Genomic DNA, 24449 nt, shown 5'->3' with positions numbered 1-24449 from the left:
TATATATAAGTTATATTTTTTAAGGTCAAAAAAGTGGTATATAAGGCTACGTATATCTCCTTAGTGACCAATGCTACTGAGTCCTTGACTAAAATCCTACAACACAGAAGCCAAATATAATGAAAATATGGTGTTTGAGGAGGATAGAGGGGAAACCACGAAGAAACAATGTCAAAAATACAACAACTAGAGCTAATCTGGGAGTAAAAATGGAGGAACATACTATAGAAAAAATAGTTTACGGTGGTTTGGTCTTGTAAAAAGAATGTAGTAAGTAGGAGTAGTCAAAATAACTTATGAAATGAGAATTAGTAGGAGAACATCAACAGGAAGGAATAGTTGGAATGGCGCAATGAATGAGTTGATTGGAATAGATGTAGCTGGTACAGGATCGAGACTTATGGATCAGGCTGTATAGCCTACATATATGAAAAAGCCGCGTGGTGTAATAGGAATGAATACGAGGAAGAAAGTATGCATTGTGGAGGAATTAAGATTTTAAGTAATTCGGCAATAAACATTCTTATTAAATCTTAATGATTCTTTCCTTTTCGGTAGGGTATCACTGATTTTCTTGGAAATAATCCACAAAAATTAAAAGGGTGGGGAAAATCCATTAAAGTAAGTATGCTTCCTAGATTAGAGTTTGTTTTTTTATTACTCAAATTTAATGTTCATATAAGTATAAATATTGAAACAACTGTATTTATAAATTAATATTATCACATGTTAAGTCGGAAAGATTGTTCTACAAATGTTAAAATCATTTTAAATAATACTAAATAATGTTTGAAACAAGTAAGGTAAAATATTTAAAAAAATAAATAAATAGCATTTGTAGCCTTCTACATTTTTTATTATCATAATTTATTTATAGTTTTGCTATAATTAGCAAAATCTATATTAAATATTTTAAAATAACTGTGAATGGCCAAAATCGCAATTCAAGAAAATATTTCTTCTAGAATTTATTGTATAGAAGTTCTGTGGGAAAAATGGATGGTTGAATAATTATTTGTTATATTTATTAATCACGAATTACAAAACAGGTGTTTTGAAATCATCTGACAAATATTCCATTATTACAAAGATCCGATTATTAATCTTAGTTAGCTAATTTATATCCATATATGATCTTATATAGGCAACCCATTATGATTCCGAAGAAAACAATTTGTGAAAATTTATTTAAACCTCTGTGAGACAAGAGGTAAGAAACAAAATTATTGTGAGAAAAATAGAAATGTGAAAATCCAAAATTATTGTGAGAAAAATAGAAATGGGAAAATCCTAAATTATTTTGAATATTGTGTTCTGAAATACACTAGAACAGTCTGAGACAAGTATAGAACATTCTGTATCTTACAAAATTTTAAAGTACTAACACATTCCTAACTATCGGAAATCATTACTCCAGTATCCTAAGAGCTTGTTATTACCATCCACCGTTTAATTTAAATATATTTACGGATATTAAGGAAAAAAAGAAAACCTTGCAATGGAATCACTATCTCGAACTCATAGTTGATAGAAACAATTGAACATAGTCTCTTGAAGATATCGACTGTTTGGTAGCTAAATTTTATAGTTTATTGAGATTTAGCTATCCAAGTCTTGTGTTGAACTGGGCATCTAAAATCAATTTTTTCAAATCCAATTTTGTATAAGAGAGTCCTTATTAAAGTTGATGATATTTATTTATTTCTCAAATTTTACTAAGTTATAGTGCTAAGCAAATAAATGTAGTTAATCTTCATGTTTAGAGATACATTAGCGTTAAAATATTAATGTAACGAGGTATTAACTCCTTCGGCCAGATTTTATTTTATTAGTGAGAGAGTCTGTGTATTGACAAATACTAGGATATCTAAAATGTTATGAATAATTCAGCCACTCTATATGTGTATATATCATGTAAAATTTAAAACATACTATATACAGGTTCAAGTTCAGAACCCTAGAATAAATGTTTTATTTTGGATTGTTCATTTATTTTACATGTAAAAGATTGTATTTTATTCTAATCTTTTATTTTATTCTTTCGCTTTCACCTGGTGTTGTACAATAGAGTTTATGAATTAAAAATAATTTACAATGTGCCTCAAATTTTATAACATGAAAATTGAGAAAGCAGAATCAAATAATGAGCAATGGTATTAATTTTTAACATATAACCACAATTTATCAACTATTCAGCTCCAGCAATGTAATATATCAGTAAGAACTTCTGGATTCATTAGAATATTTATATTTGTAAATTAAAACAAAAAAGAAAAAAGAAGATCCTTAAATGTGTTTTGGATCACCTTAACGAGGGTATCAATACTTTGTGGTAAATTATATATTTGTATATTACCATTTAAAATTTGGATTAACTCTTAAAAGATACGATTTATTAAACTTTTCCCCATGCTTTTAAAAATATCTGTGTAGGACTAAATGGAAAACAGTTTAATTTTCTATTAGTTTTGGCACAACTAGAAAATTATACAATGCGAAACATTTTAAGTGCTCATTTGAAATATATTTTGATTGCCAAAAGATGTTAGTTGTACAAAAATGGGAGCAGACAAAGTAAACTATTTTTGTTTTATACTTTAATGTTGGCATTTTAAAGAATTTATATTGTATTTCGTATTTGGGAAATCATATCAGGAATCAATGTGAAATCTTAATTTGTTACGTTTTAATCTTTTATCAATTCCTAGTTGTTATTTGTACTGCTATAACGATTAATTTAGGAAATTAAATAATGCCTAAATTATGTTAATCTAACTTATGTTGTTTTGACAAACAATATTTCGGAAGGAACCGTCAAGCTTTGTTAAAATATAAATTAAATTTGTTTACACCGCACATGCTCTGCTGTACTAATCCAATGTGCTTACATCTTTCTGTAATACATTGGTATCATAATTAGTTTAATTTCTTGTTTGCAGCAATATTAACGGCAATCAGTAATTATATTATTTTATATATCATTATATGCTGTATTAAAATATATCGTTTGCTATCGCTGAATCAGTTGTATGTTGGCTAAACAAAGGGTTCCTTATATGAGAGGTAAAAAAGTTTTTATTTTTTCTCTGGTAAATGATATTCGACTTGGCAGTTTTAATTTCGTTAGCAAATTAGACTTTATTCTCGCATGCATGTTCATGCTACAACTTTTCTTATAAATTTCACTTCAGAAGGATTTTAAATGATTTTCTGTCTTTACATAGTATGACGGACAAGCTAGGTTGCATAATGTTTTTTTTTTTATATTGAAGTATTTAAGTCAGTATTCAGGAAGTTAATAATAATAATAATGAATTATCATTAATAATTAACCGCTTTTTCAAGATCAAATTGTTATTTATTTTTGTTTGTTTTAAATGAATACTTTTGCTATTTTACAACTTACTTGAAGGTAAAATTTATTTCAATATATTTTTTGTTATAATTATTAATTTTAAATGTGACTAAGGATTTCTTCATCTATTTTTGAAGCGATAATTTATTCCGATAATAAACATTTAAAGACTCTTAGACAGGAAGCGACACAGACTGGAATTGAAATGTAACACCCCACTCATCCCATTCCATTGTCCGATATTTAGGTACGGTCGAAGAACGCCCAACAGGAAAGAAGTGTTCGATTCGTCAAGGAGGCGTGCAAAAGTCTTCCCTACGTGATGGCCAGCGGGATACATTGTCCAAGTGTCCATGGCGGACAATACCGTCACTGGGTAGCATGTCTTTGGATCCGGGCCTTTTTCTAATCTGTGTCCGTTTCTTTGCCACTCTCTCTCTTCAGGAAAATGGTGGGAGGATGAGTTTTCCGTTGTGGGCGAATACAAAGAAATCATTTCAAGTATGAGATGACTCTGTTCTTAAAATTCTTTTGTTAAACTGTTCTTTTATCAGGGCAAACATTCAGATCTCAATTCAATGAACTATCAATGAAAATGATTCAAATTTTATTAAGAAAATTACGTATTTAAAATTAATTTATACATTGAAATATGCATTAAAAAATAACTGTAAAATACTATTATTTTTAAAGAGTCTTTTGGATTAAGTATTCAAAAAACCTATCATAAACTATATATAAATTCAACTCTCTTAACAAAAATCATTACATGAATATTTCTTTCAAAATACAATTACTTAATATCATAAAATTATACATCTATCGGTTTAAATTATCAAATGTTTTATACTAACGTCTGCAGTATTTTGTAATATAATTGGGGCCTAAGCAATTTTTAATTTTTAAAAATTTGTTTATATACAAATATTTTATATATATATATATACATAATATATGTGTAGAGAGAAAAGACTTAAAAAAAGAAGAATGTTACGATCAATAATACCTGTACTCTGAATATAACTTATATACATATAACGACTTCTGTAAGCCTTTGATTTGGTTCAAAATTTCCTTTGAAAATTCGGAACATATTTTACAATATTAAATAAAAGTGAAAATAATTATTGGTAATATTATGGTTATTAATTATTTGAACTGAGACAGAACTAAAATTTGTTTCCAAACATAGGATAGGTCTATTTAAATTTATTAATACGTATTTAGACGTCCATTCACTGGATAAAGATAGAGAGTGTTGATATCATTAAGTGTTGGCTTTATTTTGTGTTAAATTTTATTATTTTACTTATTTATAATTTCCTGCAAATTATTGCATTTTAATTGTATGGATTTTCTAATTTTAAGTAACTTGGTCTATTTAAAACATTTGTTCAACTTATCGAATAAATATGTAAAAATCAGAAGGGATGGGACATATCTACATCTTCAATAAATGACCTTAATGTGATTTTACCTTGTATGGGAAACATTAAAGATTTATCAATCAATTATAAGGTATTATTTTTATTCATGAGAAAATAATCGAATAAAAAATTACAATATATTTAAAATTTATTTAAATTCTTTGAATTTGTGATTTCCTTCTGCTAGCTGGTTTCCAAAAATACTATCTACTGTTAAATAACCCCTGAATTTATCAGATTTCTTCGAATTCTTTGGACTTATAATTTCCTGTTATGTGGCTTCCAAAAACAATGTAGCGTACTGTTAAACAAGTCTCGGATTTTCCCAATGCCATGAGTTCTCCTAATATTAATTTAGGTCGCTGTAATACAGACCTCAGATTATGCAGGTTTGAAATGAAACAGTGATCACGTCCTCGTTATAAACCTTTATAATTAATATTAATTACTAAATAACAAGAGCAATTGTTAATACATTAGCTCGGGTATGCGTGGATTAAGAACATTTAAACATTTTTTTTTATAAGTTTATATATAACATTTCTTATTTCACCATAGTTTAAAAATACCTATTTGGCACACATGTACTTATTGGTGGGTCCCACTAAGCTAAAATTAAGGAGCTTTTGAGTGCAATGTAAAATAAAAATGAAAAGTCCTGAGGTTATTGGCAAAAAAATAGTATTTGGCAATTATTGAAATATATGGCAATCATACTTTTATAACATAATGGGAAAGTTTTGAAAATTTGGAAAACCTCATGAACTAATATATAAGAAAAAACATGCCACCCTTATTGAAATACGCTACGTTAAATCGACTTCCGTTGTGAATTTCGATCTACTCGTCTTTATTAGTTTATGTCAAACTCTTACATTTATTCAACCTCTGTTTCTTTTAATTTTTTGGATAATATGACATGAGGGATATAGTTAAATGGCAAAGCAAAGATGACATCATGAACATGTTCATGATATGTGAAAATTCATATATTATGAACATATTTTTATCACAAAGCCGTGCATATTTTTTACTGTTAAAGCATTGCGTTTTGATCAAATGTAACTCATAAATGTATTGAAAATGTCATTTGAGAGGACCTTTATACCTGAAGGAAGAAATATTACTAAAATTAAAAAAAATTTCAAACAATCGATTTATAATTCTAACTATAATTTACATTGGTGATACAGTCACAGCTACTATATATAAATTTTTAATCTAATTTTGATTTACCCTGGTGGTTAAAAAACTTTAATATTTTCTATTAATTTATTTCATCTGACCTTTACTCATTTACAATATTTTTTCTATTCCTCTGCCTCCCTTCTGGGAAAAAATTAAAATACCAAATACCACGGTATTTCTTTCTTTATTTTCTTGGACGGTTTGGGAATATTACTTTCTTCAACTTCTATAATTTAAGATTTTTGTTTAAATAAGGTATCTACCATTGCATGCAATAAATTGATGCCATGCTCAATTATTTAACATAATAATGCAATCTGACGGTGTATTATAGGGTAATTTACAATTTTTGAAAATATGGAACTCTAACAATGAAATTATGTCAATGACTAAAATAGAAAGAGTCATTAATGAGCGGGTGTGAAGAAAGGGTGGAGCTCAATTAATTGTTTTTATATAATTAGATTACAGATTATAAGAATAAATTTTAGAACTATTTAAGTATATATTTTATACTTAGTATACATTCCTACATGTTTTATAAATAAATTTTCCTTTATATATCATTTAATCATTTTATAGTTTTCATGTTGTTTTATTGTTTTGTTTTTTTAGTTTATTAAATATTCGATTCACCAATCTAAATCCTACCACAGAAGCATTTTAGTTGATCAAAATCATTGAAGTGAATGTTTGCAATTAAATTCTTGTATCTCCATGCTATTTTGTAATTATGATTCTTCAATCTATCAAAGCAGTTAGTAATAATTGAATGAATTATGGAAAAGCTTATTGAAAAAAAATTAATTTATAGCTCAGCCTCTTAAATTGAGGTCCCTTTAATGGATAAAAATCTGGTGGTCGAGCGTGATTTTGACCAAATCACCTCCTTGCAAACCGTTGGTCTAGTAACTGTACTTCCTTACAAAGTACTGAACCTCTGACCCTTCATGGGTTGTAGCGGTACCGATTTTAATTTTAATTTTTTTAAAAATTAATTTATAGAAGCTCAGTATCATCGAAACGTCCAAGAAAGAATATATTATTTAAGCAAAATTGCCTTTTTATTTTTGACCTGAAGTTAGAAGAAGAAAAGTAGATTGAAAAAACTTAAACGTTGATGAAGAAATATTAATACAAAAGATTCTTAAAATAAAATCTGTAGGTCCGTGCAAACCATTCAGGCATCGCTAGGACGGAAACACAATATTACTTATATATTAAAGAAATGCAGTGTATTTCACATCTACGTTCTAAAATGCTGCTATAACAGCCATATATGTTTAAATGTCTTGGAGTGATGTATCGCATTGTAGATACACACATAAATGCATAGTACATTGTTTCTCTAATTTATGGTTCTTTTGAGAATTTTAATTGGCCAACTGTTAACTGGTGAGTTGTTTGTTAGTATTTTATAAACCCAAGGCTTCATGTTAAAAATATTTTAACTGTATCAAAATAAATAGAGATTATTCTCATTAAGATTTCATTGAAAGATCAGGAGTTATTCTGAAAGTTGATTTCAAAGAAACTGTAAACATACTGGTTTAGAAATGGGTGGAAAAATACTAACATTGTTTAGATTTCGTATATATATACTCTTAAATTAATTGGGTATACGACTTATAATTAGTATAAATATAAAAATATAAATTAAGGATACATAGTAAACCATTCCAATACTGGCCACTCTGAGCCATATTGTTTAAACACAAGAGGTATTGTAAAACCTAGGTATTGCAAATAATGAGATGGCCCTTCTTTGCAGCTAAGCCACGACCAACGAGTTTTTTATGGAATATTTACTTCTGCATCTGAGACAAAACAGGGAATGGAGTGGAACAAGAGTAGAAAATATCTCGAAGACGTTTTCCCCAATATTATTTTCTTTAAAGAGGTGTTAAAAAAAGTTTATTTTTCCGTAACGGTGTTGGAAAAAAAGGGAGAAGTGTAGTGATTGTTTCTTTAGCCCCACTACCTCAGTAACGAGGTGTCTTTGAGTTAGTATTCGCGACAAGCTTCTTTTTTTGTCTGTGGAGAGCATTCTCATAAAATGTCTCTTGTTGGAATGATATAGGTGAGAGGAATGGCCAAGAAGAGAGGTAATGGGCGATCATTTAAGCAACATAAGGAAATTCTCTAACGATATTAAACTACCTGAATTTTTATTTTATTATGTATAGAATTTTCGATGTACGAAATTAATTAAAATACAGCATTTAACCATTTAGTATTAATCACAAATTATTTTATAAATACATTTGTATTTATATATAAATTGCAATAGAGACGTTTTGGCCTTTTAATATAAAATATTGTTGTTAATTGTGAATATTCTTGTCTTATTTTTTGACAACCCTTTTTTTTTCTTCAAAATATGGAAAATTGTTATTAAGATTTGAGAATATTGTTATGTACTAAGTATAACATCAAACAAAGTGATAATTTCTACATATTTATAAATTTAATCGGGATAATAGACTAATTTAATTTTTCTTTATCTAATATTTTTTTCCTTAACTAGGAAAATAAGAAATGCTAAAATACATAAAAATTTTCTTATACTAAATATAATACTCACTTTTTTCTTTCATATATTTACTTACCTCACTGAGGTACCTTAGCAAAAACCACGACTATAATTATATTATCAAGATCATCTATACTTTTTTTTTACTGGTTTTTATTTAAACATTAAAACAACTTATTACCTTTTAGTGACAGTTGTTAGAGGTATATGGTATTTCTAAATTACAGTTTCATTTCGTTAACAGGCTGAAGATTCTGGAAAATCAATAAGATTTTGGATATCACTAACTCAAAAAAAGATCATCATCTGTAGAGGACATGATTGCAACACGTTTTTTGAAAATGAGAGAACAATTAAAGATCCAACTCGTTTGCGATTATCACAGTGCTAATTAGGCTAGTTGTCTACCGTTAATTCGAAGGGATTAAGGTTTAAGTGGCCCCTTGGTTCACAGATGTCTTCGCGCTTTGGCCCTACTCCAAGCCAAACTTCCAAACGCCCTATTTACGAGAGACTTATTTAAATGAGATGGAGCAGAATTATTCGAGTATAAAGCCTTTTTCGTTTTCCGTGCCTCCTTTATTCCTTTATTACCGTTATGTCTTGCGGCTGTTTCGTAACGACCTGGATATTTCATTTTTACCTTGGAGGGGAGAGGTGAAAAAGTCCTTATTCATTTATTTTCTTTGATTTCTGATGGATAGTTGGTCACCTTATCATGCTAGAATAGATTTTCTTAAAGACTTTAAAACTCTTTTGTTTCTAGTTAATTATTTGTGTTCTCTTAACAAAAAATTACAGCTGGAAAATGTATGAATTAGAATATTCGATTACAAAAAAGTTTATATTTTTAAAGTAAAAATTAACGAATTTAAATGTCATAAATTAAGATTTATACTCGATATTATTTGGAAGATACTAACAAATTTCAACTAATTATCTATGTGAAAATTGAAAAGTACTAATGAAGCAGGAAAATAATCTATGTCATTCTAATTGATGGCGTAATAAAGTATAATTAACAGTAGAAATTTATACAGATACTAATAGTACTGATAAATTAAAAATACAAAATATCAGTAGGAAAATGAAGCTGATGTAATTACTAGTTAATCCTAGCGGAACTCGGTGTAACATTGAAATTTGTCTTCTGAACTACTAGTAATGTTTTCAATGATGACCTTTAAATTTTTTATAAGTTTCTCTACACGCTTTTATCACTCACTTATAAGCTTACAGCAAATTTACTAAATGTATTATTATGCACATGAATCTCAATAAAGATATATAAAAAATTTAAAAAAAAAGTTGTTATAGTATAACGAAATTCTGGTGGATATTATAATTTCGAATTTGGTTTGGGATTTAAAAGCAAGGAAACATGAGAAAAAGGGGGAAAAAATTATTTTCGTAGAAATGTTCAACAGTATATATATTTTCATATTGATAAAATCTAATAAAATAATAAATCAGTCGTTGTATAATCCTGAGGAATTACCTGACCTTATTGTGAAATATTTTTGAAAAAAAAAGTTGTAAGAAAGATTTTATCATACTTATTTAACAAAAAAAAAAGTTAAATTTCCTTGTGCTACTTGTATATACTTTCCTGTGGAATTGTTCAATGAAAGTATAGTCTTCTCGTACGTCTTTCATCCAGGAGAACTTAAGGAAATCGTCCCTCATTCGATATTAATAGAAATATATCAGTGAACAAAAATAGTGTGGGTAGAAGGGTAAACCTAATTTGAGTACATTCCAATTTGTCGACTCCTATCTTCCATTACTTGCTGTGAAATTGAACATCTTTCCACGGAAATCATACCTTTGAAGGTTGAACGAAACTGTTCTGAAGAGCGTAAGGGTGTATATATTGTAGGCAGAAAGTGACAACAGTTGGAAGGAAATGTAGTAACCTAAATAAAATCAACTTGTGAACATTAGACTCAATTGGGCCAAACATTTAGATTTCTTTTCTGCTGCGTGCTTTCACAAAACTCAATCCAAAGACTTAAATACAAATTGTCAAGATATACAATAGTATAGAAACGGCTCCTAAAATAAAACCTATTATAGAGGTCGTTGGAATTTAACTACAGATATTTTCATAAAATAATAATACGATAGCTTTTGTTCACTATAACAAGTACGTTTTTTAGAAGTCCAATAAAATGCTTTAGTAAATCTTTTACGAGTACTTAAAACTTAAAAATAAAGTTGTGAATAAAACTTTTTATTTTTATCTTAAATCATAATACACATCTAGTCAGTATTTGAATGATTATAAAACTTCTTTACTACAACTTTGATGTTTTAATGCTAACCCCTTCAAAATCTTTTTTTATATTCTCATCTTAAAGCATGCGTTATTTAAAGCTATCCTGATAGTCTTTCATTGTAGCTTATTAATAAAAATAAGAGTTCAACATTGTGTTCAGTTTAATAATTATTAAAATAAATGGAAGAATAATTACTGTTTGAGCCACCTACCTTATTATTATTTTTTATATGAAAATCAGATATGGTCGAATAACTGATTGATATGTATATATAGGGGTACTCTTCTCAATAAAAGCCACCGTCACTTCTGGCGTCCCCCAGGGTTCGGTCCTTGCGCCAGTCTTATTTAACATGTATACTGCCCACATAGATGAAATTTGACGATGTTCAAATATCTGCATATGCTGATGACATAGCCATATACTCGGCGAGCATGAATGCAAACAAGACCATGGACCAGGCTGCGGCAGCAGCCCAACTCATCGCTAACAAATTGTGAGACATAAACATTCACATCAACCCACAATGGCTATATATCCATTGAAGAGAACCTTTTTCTTTCCTACCATTTCATCTATTTCCTTGTTCCACCATTCTTTTGTAGGATTAGTTTCCACCTACCCTAGGGCTTCACTAGCTGCTTCATGGATATACTTCTTAATGTGCTCATATATCTCAACGGCATCACTTTCTCCTTTATCAATCATTTCCAGGTGGCTTTTGTAGAGGTCCCTAATGCTTTCTTCATTGAGTAGGTGAAGCTTATACGCTTGCTTCCTTCACCACAGTGCTTAGCATTTTGCTCTTAACAAGAAGAAAAAAAAAGAAGACGTTTCTTTGTTCTTCCTGAATTATGACCGGTAACGAACTAGTTCGAGCGCCAATTATAAGCATCGAGGGTCTAAAATTTAACAACCCACATCCAGCTGCAGCCAACCAACCTCAAACAGAAGTTTACCCATCTTTAGCTGCAGGGAACCCACCTCCGGCAGAGATTCAGCCACTACCGGAAATATCACTAGCGCAAGCTCATGACGCTGCCACGACGCTGGAATGGGTCAGTGTACGCAAGACAACTGCCCAGGACTTAAGAAGACACAAAAAAAATACATAGAAACCGAGAGAGTCTGATGGACAGTATGCCGCGGATCTCCTGAACGATACAATAGAATCGCCGACAAACTCAGCGAAATGATGGAGACAATTCAGGTACAGGGTCGAATGCAATTCCTATCTAATGTACTAAAGATTTAGTTGGAAAAAGAGCAGGGGAAGAAGGAGGGAATGCCGAGAGAACGCTGCTTTGTGCTCTCAGAAACTTATAGACACAAGCGCTTGGGAACAGGAATCCAGAATGGATGTGGAAGAACCAGGATGGAGAAGGATTACGTACAATCTCCCAAGAACTACTCCACCGCCCTTGAGCAGAAGAGAGTACAAGTATAGTGGTCGGGAGAAAACGCTGAACAGGGACAGAAGATTAGGAGAAGAAAAACCAAGAACCAGCAGCCACCGAGAGATCGTAAGAGTCATGGTTGCAGCAAAAGTGGGAAACTGGTGGCCCAGTGTCCATGAACTCGGTGTTTCGAGTGTAGAAACGAAGGACACATCGCCTGGCAGTGGCCATACATTTATCAATGAAGGGATTCATACAGGGATGACATACATTTATCAATGAAGGGATTCATACAGGGATGACATACATTTATCAATGAAGGCCAGCCAATGTGGGTCAATGCCCAACAAGTTCGGAGGAATAGCCTTCGGCAGAGACTGAGCGGAGTGCCAAGTGAGTCTACGGAAGTTTCAGGACTATCCGAAACTGAAGACGAAGTGGATGAACAAAGGAACGGTAGTGAGCAAAAGAGCCGAATAAGCGCATAGAGGTGAGGACCAGGAGGAAGAAAGACACAAGAAGAAGAAAGGCGACCAGTATATGGAAAACAAAAATCACAAGAAAAAAAATAATAAAATGATTTATGTATGTAGATATAACTGAAAAATTTAATTACTTATGATAATGTATATATTTTATCCTAGGCCTGAAGTATGCTGTGTACTTATGCCAATTCGTTATATTTGGTCAGTATCGCTTGTTACTAAATAGAGCATTTCTTTTTCTGTTCTGAATGAACTGTAATCTGACGTCTCTTTTTATTTTAATTATAACAATGAAAAAAAAAAAGATGAAAGATGTAAATAAATAAAATCTAATACATATTGAATAATGATAATAATTGTGTGAAGTTATTCAAAATAAAAAAAAAAATAGAAAAATGAAGGACCCAATTATTAAAAATAATTTCCTTCCTTCTAAATCCGCCTCGAGAAAATCATAATGATTGAATAATGTTATAGGTTTTTCTTCTTAGGAAGTTAATTGTCTTCAGCACTTCCCGTTTTGTTTTCTCCCACTCTTATTGTTGGAGGGGAGGGGTTATTAAAATTCATCGAGTTAATAAAGGAATAAAGAGTTATGAAAAATTGATAAGTACGATTTAAATTAATTAGAAAAACTCCCTGAGGCTGTTGTTGATTTTCCCATTCAATTTATCACTCCATCTACTTCAGAGATTCAATCATATTTTCCTTTGCATTGTGAACCTCTTGAAAAAATCATCTTATTACTCTTGATTAAAAAGTTTTCTCAGAAAAGTAACGAAATTGATTAAATGGGCGTTTGAAAGTTGTTTTTTTTATAGTTAACTTTTCAATGTTGTGAATAAAATTAAATTACATGTGTAATAAATATTTTTGTTCGTGATACCTAAACATAAGTAATAATTTTTTAATTATTAGAGCAGTTTGTCGGGGGGTGCGGTCAGGAAACAACAACATAAATAAACAAAACCATATTTATTTATTTTATGCCGACTGCACGGCTACGAGCTTCGTCTTTTCCCTTTTTTAATTTTTCTAGCTCGATATTCCAGTAAGGTTTAAATTTTCGAACTTGTCCACGAGGAATATATCGGAGGGCACATTTCAATATAATTTTTGTTAGAGTTTGGGCAATTTGATCAACATTTGGGCCCATAATGTCCTCCTTTATCATGATGTTCGTATCTTCCCATCTTGCTCTTTTCAGATTCCAACGAGGAAAACGAGATTCCCTGTGTTCAGTGCGTAATGTTCGACTTCCAGCTTCTATAATTAGGATTTTGTGACCAGCTCCACCCGGAGGTGAAATGAGATCGTGTTTAATTTTCCGCGTAAGTGATGGATGGCAGAGAACAATGTCAGGGTGCGTCTGGTCACATTTATAGGAGAGAAATGTTTGTTGCTTCTGCACATTATCTACGAAATCACATTGTCCCGAATAGATAAGATCTTCAACTACATCACCTGCCTGATTATTCGTTTTATAACCCCAAATCCATGAGTGCACATTAACGTCTCCCATCAGTAATGAGTGTTCATCCCAGCCTTCCAAAAGATCTTCAAGAGGCAGCTTGTTTACGGTGGGCTATAGATAAAATAGATCTTCCTCATGCATCTCCCATTCGATACTTTGGCATGTATCACCTCAGACTTTTCTGTTACTGTCATAGTCGTAATTATATCGATTTTAGCGACTAGATGGTTTTTAACATAAACTACCATTCCTGAGGCCACTTGACGTCCTCGTGTCAATATTTTCATTTGGTATCATTTTATACTTATAAAGTATTTTTCAGTTGAAGCTCCACATTCGCAAAGACCAACAACGTCAATATTATATTTTTCCAAAATAATCTTCAATTCTGTAAGTTTATCATGTGTTAGATCTCCACCATTTCAAAAAAGTAATTTTGAGCTTGGAGTTTTGATGGCCTTTAGAAAGGCCGTTTGCATTACGGTGAAGTGCCGTAGTTGTCATATTCTGTGGGCTGTTGTGGCGACAGCTACTGCTCATTTAGCGCTATCCAGGGGGCACGTGTATCAATGATACGGACGCGAACAGCACTACCCCCCAAATTAATTTAAGGTATGTTGTATGGAATCACACCTTCTTCGACTAATTTTAGTACTGTGGATAAGTATACTTTTATTCCCTATCTAATGAATCAAATTCAGTATCGATTACTTTTAAGAATATCTTGTTCATTATCAATATCAACAAATGTATTCGTCATTTCGTGAGTTCCATTTCCAATTTGTAATTCGTTTAGTTCATAATTAGATAGTATAAAATGGCATGAACATCCTGTTAAATATAATTATTATCTAACCTGGTAATATTTTTATTATAATTAATTTATTCGCAAATTTAAAAGAACAAATTTAAACTTTTATTTCTATTCATAATTTTTAAGTTCATTGATACTTATTGAATGTAATAAATCATAAGTAAATAAATCATCTGATAATTAATTTTCAATTCCAGGACTAGAATCACTAGAGGAAAAATATATTCAAGAAGAAGAGCCCATGTTCGCAACTACTGGGAAAACCTTTAAAGTTACAACTAAAGATACAGTTGTACTTCCCTGCGAGGTCATCAATGTCGGTGAGTGAAACTGTTGCTTGTCTATTTCCTTCTCATTTCATATATTTGTAATAATTTCACTTCTTTAATTGTATTCTATGCCACTATAGACAGGAAATATTATTAAATTAGCTGTTTATTACTTTTTATTCTTGTTTAATTTAGATTATAAATGACTGTTTCATACGCTACTTCTACTACTTCGCACTAAGGGTAGAAAGCCGTCTGGGCAGGACAGGATCCAAGTGATGAAGATGTTTCCTTGGAAAGGTAGAGCCTTTCTGCTGAATATTTTCAACTCGTGTAAACGGATCTCTTACTGCTCAGCTGTCTGGAACATGCAATCGTAATGCCACTACTCAAGCCTCGAAAGAAAAATGACTTGCCTGAGCACTACCGCCTGATCAGTCTCCTGTCGCACATGAGCAAGGTCTTCGAACGGGTCCTACCCTCCTTCGATGTTATACCCCCCAGGAAGACTGGTTTTCAGTGTGGTGCCGCCTGCGAACAACATCTGGCGAAGATTCAAGACTACACCACAGGGCAGATGAAGAAGAACTGTACTACGGCGTTCAACTCTCTCGACTGCAGCTAGGCCTTCGAGAGTGTGTTACAACTGCTCCTACTCTGCCGACTGGAGGTGTTCAAGTTCTCTGCTGCTCTATGTCGATTGATACGAGTACCGTCGTATGAGTAGGCGGGGACTTCTCGCCTCCAGTCCCCAATATCTGCGGAATCCCTCAAGGCTCTTTGCTGGGATCTCTACTGTTCGTCCTTTTTACAGCACCAGCAGTCGCCCTCAAGCAGACAGTGGTAGCAGCCTATGCAGACAATACCGGCATTCGAGAGTCCGAAGGTAGCCTACGAACATGCTGAAAATGCTTCTGCCACCATCGTTGCAGCACTGAAGAGGGACAGCATCAGGATGAACCCTGTGAAGACAGATGCCATAGTCATGTCCTTTCAGAAGGGCAAAAGAGGCAAAATCCCCTAGCGGTTCATAGTAGACGGTGAAAGCCGAAGGATTAGACACGTGACTGGAGATGATAAGATTTCTCCATTCACGTCGAAGAGAGACTCAAACTGGCCCGATTGAAGTCCTACAGGCTTTACCATCTTGCCCTTCCACCAAGAGCCGGGAGGTGGCAAAGCACTATTCCCTTGGTCGACGTCTTCGCCGAAGGAAGGGCTTCAGGCTTTGCAGCCTAAAGTCATCTTAACGGCCCTTCCCGTTTTTTGTACCCCCCCGACCAGCGGCCCCGGGGCCAATATTGTTAACCCTGCCTTCAACGTACCCTGTCCAACCATTATAATGCTATGTTGCAAAGGAAGGACATTAGGTATGTATTTATTTAGATATATATTAATTCTGTTGTTTATCTATGTTATATAGGAGGTGAGAAAAAAAAACAATCATCAAGAAAAAAAAAACTGGCTTGAAGAAAGGTTTTTGAGTTAGGTAGACGTTTTAATCTCTAGAAAGTTTGAAAATATTAGATTTAATGAATCATTTTCCTTTCTTGTAGTAAAAGCAGAATACAGTTTGCTGCAAACATCTGCATAGTCATTATTCAATAACAAGACAATACAGACAGCAACAACTTATATATATACACCTTACTTTCAATGTTCGATGCTACCATTAGAGAAGCACATTGATACATGAATCATGAGAGATGAATGATGGAGAAGAGGATTATATTTAAGAGCTTCCAACTGGAATGCTTCACCTGTTTAATCCTGATAAGACTACAGGATTGGAATGACATTCCTCGCCTATCATTTTAGGTAGATTCTACATCTCAAACTTTACTTGTAGTTTCAATTTCATTCGGCAAACCAGACCTTATCTTCCAGCCTTCAAAAACTATATTAGACTTCCGTCCATCTATCTTTATTATTTATTGGATTACAGAAAACATTACGTTAGTTGCTACAGGGAAAAAAAGGATTATAAAATACAAAAGATACCGTTCTTAATAGTTTATCTTATTTAGTTGTTGTGATTTCCTTAACAAATGATAGAAATATATTCTTCAAAGAGATTTTTTTTAAAGTGTGCATCCTCTAAATTTTAGATTTTATCTTTTAAAATACATAGAATTAAAAAATGCTTGATACTATTTTACTAATTTACTTATGGTTATATCTACCAAAATAAAAGTGAGAAAGAAATTAATACATACACATACCACCCTAATCCATGTTGTTGTGCTTCTTACTTATATATAATAGAGCCAAAAAGAACCCACTCAACAATATCTTCAAGTTTATTAGACTGAAATATTAATACCGATAACAGTCCATGCGGAATAGAACATACTCATTGACACCTTACTATGTTAGATCAGCCTATAAGGACTTTCATAATAACTTGCACCGAAATACAAAAAGAATAATTTAAGAAATTAATTATTCTTCACCATTCCACGTTTTATAAGGGGAACACTTAAAAATTTGGTTATAATATAATGATCTTGAAACATTTCTTTGCGATAGACATGATGAATTGATTATATTTTAATATTTTGTTCTTTTCTACTTACTTTTTGTTACTTTCTACTTTCTAGTTCAATTATCATTACAATGGCTGCTTTAAAATTTTTACACTTAAATACATCTAACTTTATTTTCTTACATCTCTCAAGAAAAATGTTTAAAAAGTATATATATATTCATGTTCCAATTTTCAATAAAAAAACACGTCATGTTTAGAAAAACACCTATTTTCCTGTGGTTTGATTCTGCTAGATTATATATATATATAATTTTTTTTTTTTAGGAAAATGATTAAGTCTTAGAACATAATCCACTGTGACTATTTCTGAATAACTACTTAGGTTTTTGAATAAACTAATTTAGGCTTCAGAAAAGGGAAATTGAGTTGGTTAGATTTGACTTTAACCATAATGTACTCCACATTCTAGCCAACCAAGCATGTCAACAACGAACCCCGAGCTTGGCGTAGAGGTCGACAAGTGTTCTGTTGTGTTTATTAACCCAATTGGTTTGCAGTTTACTTGTCCGGCTGGTCAACAGAGAAAGACAGATTTGAGTCCTATATGTATGTGTGAATAGTTATTATTCTGTTTATGACTCGCAATACTTTTTGAAAAAAAAATAAAAAAATTAGCCTTTGATATTTTTGTTAAGGGTTTTATTTTCGGTGTAGAACATTAAATGCGAATTTTCATTTTCATTACTTTAGGCAAATTTTAAGGCTTTTTTTTCACCATTTCTTGAGTAAATCTGGCTTTCGCAGTATATTGTTTAATAAATCATTTAGGAGGTCAAGGAAAATTGTAGGATAAAATCCGGGTAAGAAATCGACAAATTATTAAATCCGATATTACATTATTTTTCTCCTTTATTGTGCTGTATATCATTCTGTTTTGGCTATGTATTTTACATTCAGTCTGGATGTCTGATATTTTGAATGTCTTATACATTGGAAATAGAGATGAAAGAAAAAAAATAAATCTTATTAACAGAGATAAAGGTAAATTAAATAATTAAGAGAGACAAAAATTAAACTTAAACTAAGATAACATCCCTGAAACATTATAGTTTTAACGGAAACCATACTGAGAAGATGGTTAAGGAACCATAAGATTTCTTTGATAATATAGTGTAATCTCGGTAATCCAAGCTTTGGTACAACAAACACTCCAATAACCCAAACTGGCGTAAAAATAAAAATAAAAAAAGGTTAAGTGAGAAAACTCAGGAGGTACATTTTTGTATGTTAATAAATGCGTACGCGTGTAAAGGACATTTTAACTTTCCGATCAATTGGCAAGCTATAGTAATCTCCGTGAAAATCGAAAGTGGAAAAGTTTTGCTGTTTCGATATCAGGCAATTTCTAGAAAATTGTTGATTATATATATATACACACAAACCATTTGATTCTAGAAAAATAATTTTATTAATAGTAAAAATATGTATAATGCAAAATGTTTTGGTGAATACATTTTTTCTTTTTGTCACGTTTTAAAAAAGTCCATACAAAACGTTCTTTGTATTTTTATTTATAATTTTAACACTGATAAATGAACAATCTTAAAGTTTTAGCAAATGTAATCATCATTTGGCATCAAAGGGAATGTAAAAAGAAAACGTTTTACAAATTTTGAAAATTTGTAGTTTTTTATAACTTCAAACTGTCAAATTTCCAATAAAATATGTAAAAAAAAAATAAATTAATAAAAATAGTAAGGTACATTGATTTTGTTGTGTTTTTTACTCTATTTTCCCTAATACTTTCTGTAATCCATACACACCCCTATAGCAATTAGTTCGGATTACCGAGGTTACACTGTAGTTCCAAGTCTAAAATTCCTTTTGTCAAATTTTTGGAAAATCAAAGTCTTAAATACAAATTTTTGATATAAAATAACTTTTTGGAAGGAATTTGACGGTTTTTCAAGTGTAGAAAATAAACTTACTTAACTGTGCCCTGAGACCTCAACTTCACAAGGAATAAAATGATAAAACTGCCAAAATTAAACAAAATGGACTTGCAGTTATGGTGTGTCAAGGTGTCTGTATGAATTATTTTTGTGTATTTAAACCTTTAAAGAGTACATTGGTGTGTTTGATTTAATTCAATGTTTTAATAAGTATAGGAATTAAATAATGTGATAAATGATAATTTGTGACAATTGAATTAGAATGTTATTTGAAGTAGCAATTACGTTATTTAGGTTGAAATATGTTTACCTAATTCATCCATTTTAGAGTTATACATATTTTCATATCTTTAGTACAGTACGACACTATTTCTATGAATTAAATGATTATGATATGTTCACTTTGCTTGTATTTATATTTTTTACTCACAATGTTTTATATACCGGCGAACGGAAATAATAATAAAAATCAAGTATATAATAATAATAAATAATAATAAAAACCGTTAGATACGAGAATAATTGCCATAAACTCCCATTCCAAATGTTATATATACAAAAAAAGTTCCGAAAAAGAAATATATTAGGTTGCTTTGTCCGCACTGGGTTTGTGCAAGTGAAATTGGCCTGGATGTTGACACCTGTTTTTAAACTCTATACAAAACACTGGCTTCAAATTTATTCATCCCTTTCCCGCACCAACAACACGCTTTTCATTTCAACCGGCTTCAACTGAAAAACACAAATGCCGTTCCTGAATCGGCGTTTTTGTGTGTGTTTTTTTTTCATCCAATTCTGAATAGTAGGAACTCGAAAATCAGTTTTCCTGTCGTCCAGTGTGTTAAAAAATTCAGGTACTAAGATATAGGATGTTCATTTATTGTTTTTAATTTGTGGGTTTTTAGTTCTTTTTGAAATTAAATATGAGACTATGGTGAATTTTGTCTACAGTGAACTTCATCTTTATTAACACGCGCGCGCACTTACGAGCATGTTTTGTTTTTTTTTTGTTATCTATACCTATTTTAATTAATCTCACGATTCCCTTTCCTATTTTTATATATTTTTTACCTTCCAGTTTTGTGGTACAAAGGCACTATTTAGAACTTAATGTCTACCAATTACTAATGTAGTATCCTCTTACTAGATAAAAACCATTAAAAACTGTTGGTTGCTTTTGACTTTTATCATTTACGATAGAAAAACACTCATAACTCGCAATGTCCTACAAAAATGTATCTAAATTAAACTTGGCACTCTGAAATGTAGGTTTGAGTTTTTTTTTTTTGTTTTTTTTTTGTAATTTCCGGTAGAATCAAATCCTTTACTTAATCCAGAATGCTTCTTGTTCCTAATAAATATAATATTCTGTAAATATAATCATCCATAGAAACCTCAATATCCAATATATTTCGAATTTTGCCTAATAAGACAGTTAATTTTCCATTATAAACGTTATATTACTTCAAAGCAGTTAAATTTCAAATTTACTTGCTTATGAGTTCCACATAGTTCTTGAAAGTGCATGAAAATAAGGTCTTCCCTTTGTCAAAGGCAACATTTTAATGTCAAAGGCATTATTTTTGATTACATTAAATTAGTAAAATCTATTTATTTTTGTATTGTGTTACTATGTGCAGGTACATTCATTACCAATGAATAATGATAACAGTAATATTATATTACAATTAAAATGAAATATTTGTTCTTATGGCATACCAGGAAAGCTATGCTCTTGTACAAGAGAAAGAAATATAATTAATTTGTTTAAAATTCAGTTAAATTTTTATTTCGTTAATTTTTTGTTTGACTGTTGACTTTAATGTAACTTAATGAAATAAAATAGAAAATGTTTAAACACTTTAACAAATGAGGTTGGTTTATTATTTTCAATGACTATTCTTTGTAATCGACCTGAAAAAAATAGCATCAGTTTAATTTTAAACCTTTTTCGTTTTATGATACGTATAATGTGAAAATGAAATTTTGATTTGGAAAAAAAAATCCTCTCCTTCGTACACTATCCATGGCCTTTCTTAGGCCAAATGTACTACTTGGCCAAATGTTCTGAAGTTTGGCACCGATGTTAAAGGTCTCCTGAGGATGATCTTCGAACCTCATTTATTGTCGTAGGTACATATTGTAGCAATGACAGCTAACTACTACTCGTAGGCTCCTTGACAATGAATTGTCGCTCCTTATAATATAACACAAACCTATTAAATATGCCTTAAACTTAAATGGTGACATTTATTATTTATTGCATTTAATAATCAGTTTTAATATTCATTCACCAAATTTAACCAACATCGATGTTAGCTATCAGTTTAAACAAGCATTGTTGTATTGTCTCACTATTGTGACCGTGTTATTGCGGCAGAAAGTTACTGTTTCAAGCAGCTAAGTTAAATTACCTAGGAACTGAGCCATAGTTAACTGAGTATAAAAGACCGAGGTGTTTGAAAGACTGTTAATTATTATGTATAATTTCGGCATCATTGTTCTTTTAGCAACCAATTTATGAATTATAATATCCAGAAAGGTCAAATGAAATAATTGCAAATTTCTTATTTTAAGAATAATTGATGTAAAAAGATAAATGAAAATGTATAGGGACGTAAGGACACGGAGATCCTTTGTGGTGTGATTATTGGTTTTCTTTTTTTAATGATAATTTATAATTATGTATATAATATAATAATAAAAACTTCCATTCCAAATTTACATTCCACTATAGCTGAATTATATTTTCTAAAGTTTGGCCCCTACTGACCTGGCCACAACCTCACGTATTAATTGCTCACGATCTCAACATTCTTTTCTTTGTGGGAATTAGTTGAAGTAACTGATGATTACCTTTACTAAGAAATATTTCGAAGAAGTTTCCTCTATTCAAGTACGTTCGTTTTATTTCTCTTTCCATTAGTCTTATAATTGTACGTTGCCATGATGAAATATGGTTGGGCGGAGTAATAAGTATGCGATACTGGCTTTTGGCATGATTTTTATTTTGACTTAACTTTGAGAATAGTTATTTCGTCCTTGTTGAATGTTTTTATTCCAAGATTTAATACCACGACCATTCAGGGCGATAATCATTAGAGAAAATGATATTGTCTCAATAGAATGTATTTAAAAACCTAAAATAAAGAGATTCAGTGAAACGAGGGACCATTCAGGGCGATAATCATTAGAGAAAATAATTTTGTCTCAATAGAATGTATTTAAAAACCTAAAATAAAGAGATTCAGTGATACAAGGGACCATTCAGGGCGATAATCCTTAGTGAAAATAATTTTGTCTCAATAGAATGTATTTAAGAACCTAAAAAGATCACAACTGTCCATATTGAACAGGTAAAACGTCCGGCAATGACAATATAGAGACTGAAGTGTTCTCATATCACCTCCACTTGAAATTTAGTTATTTATCCAATTTTTTTTTATTTTAGTTTATTTTTGAATTAATTTTTATTTGTGAGTTAATTTTTTTTTTTCATATTGTTGTATCAGGAGTCTTTTTCTTTATTTCTAAGTTTATTTTATGTTTGGTGAGGTGAGGAGTTTTTTTTGTAATGTGGTATTGGTATATGAAGTTATTTATGTTGTATCAGTTCTTTTTTTTTTTTTTTTGAACTGTACTTGTTTTTATATTTCCTGTTTAAGTCAATTTTACTTGATATAATTTTCACAATGTTATTATTTTTGGTCACCGCAAACAGAACATACTGATTATTTTAAACTAATTAATGGATTTATTATCATTATTGTTAGTCGAGGTAAATTAAAACAACGTGTTAAACTGTTTATTGTATTATATTTATATTGTATTAATATCTATATTTCTTTATCTTTAAATTTATGATTTATCCTTCTTATTATATATACTTTGTATATATAATAAGAAGGATAAATCATAGAAGAAAAATAAAAAATAATAGTAGAGATCAGAAAATACGACAAAAATATATCCTCCAAATATCTTATTTTAATGTATTTTTGAAAAAAGTTTTTCTTTACCTTTGAATTCTTCGTTTTATTCACCTTAATATTAATGTACCTAGGAAAATCAAAACAAACAAAAAAAAAAAAAAAAATAGACATGATGAAATACGAATAAATAGCCTTCATAGGTATTCAAAACTGTGAAACTTTTGTTCTATAGTAAACTAGCTGACCCGGCAATGTTTCGCTATTGCTATATTTGAAGGTGTATGTAGATTTAATAAACACGATTGATGGTTATAAATGTATGTATTTAGTTAAATTAAACATGTAGGTATACTTTATTATTATGATTTGGTAACATAAATTGATCCTATATATGCGATGACATTCGTTTGTAGCATCTCATGAAAGAAAGGCTGAAATAAATGGCATATTGTTTGGTATCATTGGTATACGTTGTAAATTTGAGGATTATAATTAATGAATAAAATCGATAGTTTCTTAAAGTTGATTATATTTTTTAGTTAAAACTAAACATTTTGAAATACTTTATTATTATGTTTTAGTAACATAGATTGAACCAATACATGCTATAAAGTTGTAATCATAATTTTTTTTTAAATATTAATAGCTTCAACATTACTCAAACAATCTACACTATACTTTGCAGTGGTTTAAGTAAAGATAATAATAATAATAAGTAACATTAAGATTTAGCAACATTCAGAGTTTTGAAACAAAAACTCTCACTGCGACTGACAAAGATTCGAAAGCTCTCTTTTATATACATAGAGATAGAGAATATGCTGTGATGTGTGTGTCTAAAATGTGTCTAAACTAC

General features: G+C 30.7%; 1 protein-coding gene across 5 annotated transcripts in view; it reads left to right on the top strand.

Moving 5' to 3' along the window:
* The window catches only part of LOC106683060 (limbic system-associated membrane protein), a gene marked incomplete at its 5' end in the record, with an annotated part of 446735 nt that overhangs the window by 194922 nt on the left and 227364 nt on the right, over positions 1 to 24449 (top strand). For all 5 annotated transcript variants that reach the window (XM_067051729.1, XM_067051727.1, XM_067051728.1 and 2 more), the window contains 1 exon segment: positions 15150 to 15272. In XM_067051729.1, coding sequence (XP_066907830.1) covers positions 15150 to 15272 — 123 coding nt within the window.

This window comes from Halyomorpha halys, unplaced genomic scaffold (genome assembly GCF_000696795.3).
Source record: "Halyomorpha halys isolate HHAL.00 unplaced genomic scaffold, Hhal_1.1 Scaffold460.1, whole genome shotgun sequence".
NCBI lineage: Eukaryota > Metazoa > Arthropoda > Insecta > Hemiptera > Pentatomidae > Halyomorpha > Halyomorpha halys.
Note: the sequence above shows the minus strand (reverse complement) of the source record. Positions and strands in the feature narration are given on the sequence as shown.